At 35.7% G+C, this 9,604-nt stretch overlaps 4 protein-coding genes across 4 annotated transcripts in view; 2 read left to right on the forward strand and 2 right to left on the reverse strand.

Annotated features, from left to right (window-relative positions):
- Positions 1-2,365, forward strand: part of LOAG_17177 (DNA damage-inducible protein 1) — a gene marked incomplete at its 3' end in the record, with an annotated part of 3,864 nt that extends 1,499 nt beyond the window's left edge. Inside the window, exons 3-8 of the mRNA XM_020449838.1 lie at positions 410-512; positions 942-1,181; positions 1,279-1,410; positions 1,515-1,650; positions 1,945-2,042; positions 2,226-2,365. Coding sequence (XP_020306576.1) covers positions 410-512; positions 942-1,181; positions 1,279-1,410; positions 1,515-1,650; positions 1,945-2,042; positions 2,226-2,365 — 849 coding nt within the window. The remainder of the gene's footprint in view (positions 1-409; positions 513-941; positions 1,182-1,278; positions 1,411-1,514; positions 1,651-1,944; positions 2,043-2,225) is intronic.
- A 1,537-nt stretch (positions 2,366-3,902) lies between these two features.
- Positions 3,903-4,106, reverse strand: LOAG_17178 (hypothetical protein; the record flags this gene model as incomplete). The annotated part of the gene is made up of 1 exon (XM_020449839.1): positions 3,903-4,106. The coding sequence occupies one exon, from the start codon at positions 4,104-4,106 to the stop codon at positions 3,903-3,905; it is 204 nt and encodes a 67-aa protein (XP_020306577.1).
- Positions 4,107-4,141: 35 nt separating this feature from the next.
- LOAG_17179 (hypothetical protein) lies at positions 4,142-5,634 on the reverse strand (the record flags this gene model as incomplete). Its single annotated transcript, XM_020449840.1, has 4 exons — positions 4,142-4,198; positions 4,435-4,667; positions 4,895-5,117; positions 5,491-5,634. 4 exons carry the CDS (start codon positions 5,632-5,634, stop codon positions 4,142-4,144), a joined length of 657 nt encoding a protein of 218 aa, XP_020306578.1.
- A 1,757-nt stretch (positions 5,635-7,391) lies between these two features.
- LOAG_17180 (hypothetical protein) overlaps positions 7,392-9,604 on the forward strand; it is a gene marked incomplete at both ends in the record, with an annotated part of 7,566 nt that continues 5,353 nt past the window's right edge. Inside the window, 3 exons of the mRNA XM_020449841.1 lie at positions 7,392-7,451; positions 7,891-8,019; positions 8,574-8,696. Coding sequence (XP_020306579.1) covers positions 7,392-7,451; positions 7,891-8,019; positions 8,574-8,696 — 312 coding nt within the window. The remainder of the gene's footprint in view (positions 7,452-7,890; positions 8,020-8,573; positions 8,697-9,604) is intronic.

Here is a 9,604-nt window from a genome sequence, read left to right on the forward strand (position 1 = left end):
ATCCAATTACATAATAAGCATTGTAACAAGAACAGAGGGAAAATTAGCATGCAAATTGGACATTCTTTGTCATTAAAATAAAGATATGAATTTCCGTTAGACAAAGATAACAAAAGAAACATATGGGAGATAATTTTAAACAATGTAAATTAGTTAAATGATTTACAATATGAAATTTATTTGATTATATATGTGTATGGTTGGAGTCTCACGAATCGGAATTCGCGACAGGTAAATGTATCAACGCATTTCAATCTAACTATGTTTTTTTGTCCAGTTCCCACCAACAACAATTTGAGGGGGAGGAGAGGGAAGTAAAAATTTTTAATTTTCTCACAGGTTCAAAACTGTCGCAGTGGCTTGAAAATAAAACTGTTACTCGTCACTATTTAGCTATTTCCTTTTTTAGCTTCGTGTACTGTTCGATGAACTTAGGAATAACGTGGAGCGTCGTGATCGTCTGCGTAATGTTGTACCAAATTTAATTGCTGCAGTCGAAAAAAATGATTTCGGTAAGAGATCCAGCATACTGCTTGAAACATCCTTACTCTACAACTTTGATGGCACTTGCCTAAGGGAAGGGATTTAATAGTGCATTAGCTTCTTTATCTTTTTCACTGCAATTTTGTTCCTCACAATGATTTTTTATGCAATGGATTAAATTCATCAGTCTAAAATTGGAAATCTAGAGGCAATGTGTGAAAAGCGTATTTTACTTTCTTGCCAACTTTCACTATGGAAAAACTGTCCCGTTTAGGCTGATTAGTATACCAGCTATCAGTTCCATGGCTTTACATATGATGCGCGCGATTTGTATGATGTATTCGTTTTGCGTTTTCATTTATGTGAATATTTCTTACCAGCTACACTGCTGAAATATTGACGGATTTTGGATTATAAGAAGATAATTTTGTTATATACTGATAACGACTCTGTTGCAGATATGTTTAAAATGAAATATATTGCTGAACGAGAAAGTGCCTTTGCTCGAGAACGAGCAATGCTTGATCCAACAAGTGCCGAAGGACAGCGATTGATTGCTGAACAGATCCAACGTGAAAACATTGACTTTTCACACCAGTTCGCAATGGAACATATGCCCGAAGCTTATATACCTGTCTTAATGTTGTACATCAAAATGAAAATAAATGGAGTCGAAGTAAAAGCATTCGTGGATTCAGGTTTGTTAGAGTAGCTGATGTTTCTGATGAAGTTACTTTATAATGACGGTCACGAGGCCAACTTTTAAGATTGAAAATCAAAAGTTCGCATTCTCAGGAGCACAAGTGTCCATATTATCTGATTCCATTGCGCAGCGTTGTAATTTGATGCGCCTAGTGGATAAGAGGTTTCAAGCAACAGTGCATGGAGTTGGTGGCGCTCAACAATTATTGGGAAAAATACACGCATGTAAGTAGTAACTTTCCTTGTATTATGTACTTCAATACTAGTCAGTGCTAGCTTACTATAAGTAATGTTATATACAACTTTTGTATACCATTCCCACGTCTCAGGCCAAGTTCAAGTTGAAGAACAGTTTTTCTCATGTAATTTCGATGTTCTGGCAAATCGTGATATTGATGTTCTGCTTGGCCTCGATATTCTTAAACGACACCGTTGCGTCATCGATTTACAAAACAATTGTTTGCGGTGAGAGAATTCCTTATGTTCGAGTGTTAAATTTTCTTGACATGCTGAACGAACATGAAACCATTCAGTACGCAAGCACTTAAGTGAAAAAAAAATAAAATGTAAGAAACGATTTAAAAGTTGTACTATTTATCGTTCGGCTATTTAATGCTCTTTAATTACGTCGAAGTACCGATGTAGTTAAAGAGAAGACGTTGAAAATAGCTCAGCGATAATTGGGTCTTATAAAAACAGGTTTTATAAAAATGCTTCATAGATTCGGTGAATCAGCAGGCTTACAAAAATCCTTTACAGATTCGGCAAATCAGCAGTTACACATTTCCTACCAGACTCTGAAGTTCCACAAAGAAATCTGGAACGAGTCGGGACTACAAATGCTACTAATGCAAATGGTACTTCTTAGTAAAACTTTTCCAGATAAATTAATATTCAAAAGCAATTGCTAGTTTCACGTTCAATAACCTGAAGAAAATTTAGGCATCTGTTCTGGAAAAGTTTTAAAAGTTTTGTTTTTGTTGTCATTTTATCTCTGTATTAACTGGAGTTTTCAAGGATTTCTTTCTTTTTTTTTGCAGCAGAAGTGGACAGCGCAAAATTGGCTTCACTGATGGCACTTGGTTTTGAGGAAGGAGCAGCCCGTGCAATGCTTATACAATGTGGAAATGATGTTGAAGCGGCGGCTGCAAATTTATTAGCCAGGCAATCAACGCTGTGAATTGACTGTGTGGGAAAAACGTTCCAGCATGGTATATTAAGGGAAGAGGTAGACAGATAAGCAATTATTAAACTGATTGTGGAAATAAACCTGAAATTGCTAAACATTCAAGTCAGTCACTATCCCTTTGTACAAAGATGGGATTTTTAAAAATCTGCCTGAGAGTCTTGCAGTTTGATGGAATTCCTTAAAATACCTAACTAAATGAATAGGCTATGGGATAGCATAGGTTCTCTTAAGGCAAATATTGCAAAATCATGTGTTATGGCAAGTTAAATATGCATATAAGGAGTTGTTTAAAAATAAATAGTAAAAATGCATGTTATGTGTTAAAGATATTTCAGTACGTTGAAGCCCTAGACATCTTGCATCCATTCGTCTGTTTCCACAAAAAGTACAATTTATATCCTTCCTCCTGTAAGTGACCTCCATTTCTGCGAATCATTCATAGTCTATTCCAGCCCGTCACTTGACTGCTTTCCATTCTCTTTCCTTCTACTTTGCCTCCTGAGCTGTTGTTGTCCTTCCCACTTCAAGATTTTGACATCAACCTCATATGTGTAGAACGAAATATCAGTGTGCTGCAGCATAACTGAATTTGCACGGGGTGTTTTTTAATATACTGCTTACTATTCAAAAGGAAATAAGTATGATAACTTGCGGGAAGCTTGCCTGGAACCTACGGCTTGTGCTGAGTACATTAGAAAAATTTGTTGGAAGCAATAAAAAAAACAAAAACAGAATGAACACGATTCAGGTCGCGAATTCAGGTCTGACAGCTTTTTGAAACTTCATTCAATTAGGAAGTCACCGATTAATTATAAATTTTATTAAAATACGAAAACTGAAGCAGGTTGGTATATCGACCGGTAAAACAATGCATGTCTTTTTCCCCAAATAAAGCAGTACATACTACTGGATTTTAACAACCGGCCGAGTTCACGAAAAAAAGAAACATTAACAGCAACATTCCAACAATTTTACCAGCAACAACAACCCGAGAATATCAAATTAAAGAAGACTACAACCGGAAATTCAAAAAGAACTAGGAAAAACAAATCAGGGCTTGCCACAATTACGGAGCTGCACCATGCTATAACCTGATAGCAGTAGATAGGCCATAAGAATTTTTGTGAATAAAAACACGTATAAATCTCCATGCCGATTGGAACAAAAAGCATATTTCTATTACCTTATAAATTTCTTGAAATAAGAACATGAAAATAACTTGTGGCAACAACATCAAATTAACTGAGTAAGAAGAATACTAGACAATGCACAATATGAGTTTATTTAAGACTGAAATATTATTTAAGAGTCTGTGACCATGATTTGAAGCAAAATAATATTGCCTTTGATACAGAATCCTTTGAAGAGTTAAAAAACTTTAAGATTTTTTCTCCGCACGGATATTTCATAAACAAATAGAACATTCATGCATCATTACATGGCGCAAAGTAGGAATTCACAAGAATGAATAAACTCTTATTAGATGGAGAATACAACCTATATCTATTTCCAGTCAGCAAGCGCCAGATCAAGCGCTACGAGCAGAATATCGCTTTTTTGCTTGATATAATTCACTCCTCAATCGCATGTTTTCAACGCGTAAATGCCGATTTTCTTCTTTCACTTCATGAATAGCATTTTCAAGATGCACAATTTGTTCATCTTTTACATTTACTGCTTTACCAAACTCGGTGACTTGACACTGAAGCTGTTTGATTTGCTCATCTTTCATTTTTTGTTGCTGCTTCGCTTTAGTACGCGACCGTCTTACGGCATCGTTGTTTTTTCACGCTTCAATCGATACAATGGATTTCTCTTTTCTGCCTGTAAGAGGTATTAAAATTAATCAGAATATTCACAAGTCCATAGAAGGATGAAACATCGAATGAATTTTCAACATGTTTATGTGTATATAATCAAACATATTTCCATATAAGAAACTGTTTCTTTAGAAGATTAACTCATCAGTTGGCTTAACGACAACAATTATATTTCTATTTCAAGAAATTTGAATTTCAAAGCTCCAAAAAACTCGCTGAATTGACGTTGTGCATGCATACTTCTGGCTTCAGTGAATACTTTCTGGGCTTAATAGTTGGTGTAAAAGAAATTTCAATTTGATCTGATGTATCCTCCTTCACGGATATTGTCGGCCGAGTTCCTCGCTCTCCTTTCATTTCTTCACTGTTTGTTATTTCCGTCTTCACCGGCTGAAAACTTGCTGCAAAACCTGACGTTTCTGGAACTGCGACTAGTGCATCATCCAAACTTGTGTCGGATTTTATAGCTTTTGCTGAAAAAGATATCTTGGAAGAAATAACATAAGGAAAATTGTTAAAATCATCCCTGAAACCCTTTTCTCCCCGCGCGCTAATTCTACGAAAATTAACTTTGATTCAAAATTTAGGAATTTCTATAAAATTCTAGTATCTGATACCAACAACAAATTAAGACAGATTTATACAGCACCGACTACATTCCATAAAATGACCTAAGTCAAAAATGCGGTAACAGTCTTACCAATGTTTGACAAATCTGCATATTGAGCAGTACACGCACAAACGCCATGTTGCATTTGTATGTCATATTCAAGTACTCGTTGTTTATCGATAACAGGCTCCAGATCTTCACTATTGTCATCTATTCCTCGAAGATCCCTTAAATAAGGAGTCAGATCCATGCTTTGATCCATAAAGTCAAAACCATCTTGTTCTTGCAACTGTTGACAAAGCATTAGCGAATCCTGAAATTCCACCACGCTACCAAAGGGCAATTTTCGTTTTTCTTTTTTTCACTTTTTCTTAATTCCTTTTTAAGTTTTTCTTTTTTTATTTTTTCCGGATCCTTTTTCAAGTTTTTCTTTTTTGTTTTTCCTTAATTCCTTTTTTAAGTTTTTTAAAATTCTTTAATTTTGCTACATAATACGGTAAATAAGCGCTTTCGTATAATCCTGCACAAAAGACAACAAACAATCAAAAACCCGAAAAAAATTAGCATAGAAAATTAGCAGTAGTAAAAATAATAAAATCCCTTAAACCGTCAAAGATCAGGAATAACAAAGGAGGGAAAACTGAACAAGGGAACAAATTTATGCAGAGAAAACGTGAATGAATTACTTGTCGATCAACTGGCTGCGTAACACCATCAGTACCAGCTTTAAAACGATTTCGTCCTTCGAAAGTTTTCGTATTCATCGAGTAGCGACCATCACAGGTGGTGTTATTCAATATACTCTCCGCACTTTCGATATTCCTTGACATTTTTGACAATTTTGTTCCAGCACTGATTAAATATCGAACAAGCATATATCAAAACTTCCAAATCTAAAAAATAAGCATAACATTTGACGGATGGAATATATTAATAAAAATTACTCTGACGAACAAGTAGGTAAAACTAAAGTTTAAGTCAAGGTAAACTTCAAAAGAAAACAGTTTACAGCTCTACCGAAAACAAGTTCAGAAACAGCAGAGCTTCGTTACAATAATTTGTCTGCTTACAATATGTTTTATCATTTGATGATATTTCCCCAATTAACTACCACCTCCATTTTCCGAAGTTTCTTCAGAATTAAGTCGAATATAATGAATGTAAAGTACTCTATTTTTCAAAAAACTTTATCTTTCAGCTACGTCCTGTTATACACGAACTCTGCATAGTACTAGGGAAAACACGGGTAATCAATATGCACTTTGTTACTATTAGAATAATATATATTTGTTTATTTATAATAAAAGAAAAACGCATGGGAGCGAAGGATAAAGTAAAACTAAGTAAAAAATTGACTCAAAAAAATACTACATTTAAGTGACCAGTTCAACTAAATCGGCAATGAAATAGTCGAATAACATCGAAATTGTCAAGCCAATGTTCCAACGATTCAAAGTGATGTGGTTGAGATACTTCCCATCAACACACCACTACTATTACTACTATTACCATTATTCACTCTTATCATCTCACTCATTCGGCTAACGAAAAGTATGAAAGTTTCCGATAATGATGAAATAGGTTAGTACCAAGTAGTCTTTATAAATCATAACAATACCAACAACTGCCTTTCTAGTACGCAATAATCTCCCGCAGCATATGACACAAAAACATAAATTTTTAAAAAAATCTTTAAAAAAAGTAGTCTTTAAAAAATCTTTAAAATAATCTTTAAAAAACTTATCTTTAAAAGAAAGTGGAAAAACAAATAGTTACATATGTAAATTTGTATCACTAACAAATAGCACGCATTAAACATCAATAATTGCAGTGTTAGGTAAAAACAGTTTTGATAAAGTCATAGCTCGAAATTTGACGGCTGAAATTGATAAGCCACCACCTCCGGCCCTTAAACAGTTGTATAAGTGAAACTGGAGACCGGGAAATATTTCTGATGAGCCATCCACTAAGTTTATGCCTCCCCCCCCTCCCCCAACACGTCCTATACCAGAACATCCCCGCCCACTAACAAATACGAAAGTGATGATTACCACGACATGTAACACTCTTCCTTCCCACCTTCACAGCAAGACTCATTTCGCAACAACCTCTTATGAGTCATTCCCATCGCAACATAGCTGTCACGCGATAAGTCAGCTGACAAGTGCGCTGCTATGCTTCTGGGAATGCTTAAAGTGATTGCTTGCACACGAAACTTTTTCAAAATACAAAAAATTATTCTAGGACCTATCGATGCTCATGCAGCTCTCATCGATGACAATTTCAATCCCACTTGTAATGATTGTCGAATATATATAGCATAAGCGGAGACTTCATAATTCATTATTTCTTGCAAAAGAATTCATGACTTCTACTTAACCTTTGCTACCATTAGTTTCACGTTTTCTCTATTCTGTTCATTTTGTGATTGGTCCCAAATTATTAATCCCATCTCGCCATTGCAGCAGATCACTGTCGTATCCAACTCATGGAGTACCCATTAACGTTAGCCGTCTTTATCCCATTAATTGCAGAATTGATGGACACTGTTGAAGTGCTTGGATGAACTGATTGGACATAAAAGAATATGAGCAGGAATCGGTATAAACAAAATACATATTATATTGAGCAGTGTCCTATAACTAAGGTTAGCTCCTTCTACACTTCGCTGGGGTTGTTATAAATCATTTTCTTACGATGATTTCTTGAATGGTTTTTGCTGTTGATGGATAAAAACAAGAGGAACTGTTTAATTACTACTCCCAATTTTGATGAAATACCACAGATGACTCGTATAGTTATTTCCCAACATTTATGGTGAGTGTCGGTTCCCAATCCAGAAAGCCTGTTTCAAGTTCAGGTTATTACATTAAGCATAAGCTTATCACTTTAATAGTGAAGTTTTAAGATTGTTGTATGCGTGAAAATTTTTCAGGAAAGTTCTGCAGCTTAGAAAACTGAAAATGCTATACTTAGCCAATATCCTTATAACATTATCTTTTAAACTGCTGTTCACTTGTCATCAGCTCACCTACGTCCAACTGTGCTAAATAGTTTTGTCTCGTAATTTTAATTTGATTCTTCAGAAAAAATCTCGTCGTAGGGAATTACCAGTCAATGGAGTTCGTTTACAGCTGGCAAAAGTGATTAGAGAAAATGGCGTATCAGTCATTGTTGGTGAAACTGGAAGTGGTAAAAGCACGCAGATTCCTCAGGTTATTCACGGTTCTTTTGAATGTATTTAAGGGAAAACTGTAGAAGTTTTAGTAATTTTTTGGCTGAATCTGGTTCGTTTTAAAAACTATAAACATTGTTCATGAAATTTGAATAAGATTACTTCTTTAGGGAGTTATAATGGAATGTTATTAATTTCATTTGAAAATAAAAACGAAAGCTTCTGAATATTCCATCTAATTATTCGAAGTCTTCTGCATTCCTAACAATACAGAGCAGTTAGTGCCCAAAAAGGAAATTCATAATTCTAAGTTGCAAGTTTTCTTCTACGAAATGTGACATATGGCCGTCTCATCATACTAAGGGCAAAAAAAATATCTAAATTTTGTCGAAAACAAAAAATCCGAATTTTATCGAGAACGACTACATTGCTCCTTCAAGCAATCATTAAAATTGATCTAGGTTTTATCGGCATAAAACCAGGCGATTCGAGTGTTGTTATTAACTTACGTCGTAAAGCTTAAACTTATCCATCTCTCAAACTCACAACTTTTGGGATGTACTGCATCTGTTGCTAATCATGAACATTGTTCAGATTTGTTATAATGAGGGTTTGATCGGAAGTGGTCTCTTGGCTGTTACACAGCCACGACGTGTTGCTGCAATTACACTTGCGAGACATGTCGCTTTGGAAATGAATGCAAATCTTGGTGAAGTGGTAAAATTTTTATACAAGTAATACTTATATTTGCGGAAATACAGTGAGTGTTGTTTATTTAATGACACAAAATTAAAACGTAAGCAGATGATTTGGAATTTTTTTTCAACAAATAACAAAAAAGAAATACGGAGAAAAGTTAACACTTGTTGTAAAAGAAATACTAAATCTGAATTGTTGTTGACTGGCTTTTATTATAGCCTTGCTAAAAGTAATATATTTTTGACTTTGATGACGTTGACGTTGTCGATCTTTTATCGACAGCATCAAGGTCATCATCATGATTGGGCTTCGCGGACGAAAATATAGGAATGGCTTTATCCACCTTTGCTGCAAGCGCGTTAATGATAAAAAGGGCCGATGCGGGACAGGCAATTCCGTCGCAAAGGCGTAGCGGCAAGCCTTCTCAGACAGTATTGGCAAAACACTGTTCTTTCTGCGTTCTGTTTTCTCCTCGAGGTTGATTCTGTGTTCTCAAAGAATCAGCAACGTTATGGATAATGTGTGTCCATGTCTCCCAGTTCGAGGTCAGAGCGGACCATTGATGATAGGTTAATGTGGCCAATGCCGAAGCATTGTTTCCAGGGGTCTTTATATCTCTCCTCTTTGGGACTGTTTTGCGAAAGCCGGCGACGGGTTCACCGTAGAGCACAATCTAGGGAAGGGGAAGGAGAGAGGGGGGAGGGGATGATCCTTCATCCTGGAGATGTACCCTCCTTGCGCAGCTACGTTCTCAGTTCTCAGCAACATAGCTTCAGTACTGGTTACCGCTCCATGTTCAAGAACGGGTACATTAGTCATGTAATCAGTTCAATGGATATTTAGGATCGTACAGAAGTAAGCTTCGAGGAGTCACAGATGGTAGCGGTAGATGACCCGTGATTCAGACCCATATAAAAGAATAAGCG

Source organism: Loa loa (assembly GCF_000183805.2).
Source record: "Loa loa unplaced genomic scaffold supercont3.47, whole genome shotgun sequence".
NCBI lineage: Eukaryota > Metazoa > Nematoda > Chromadorea > Rhabditida > Onchocercidae > Loa > Loa loa.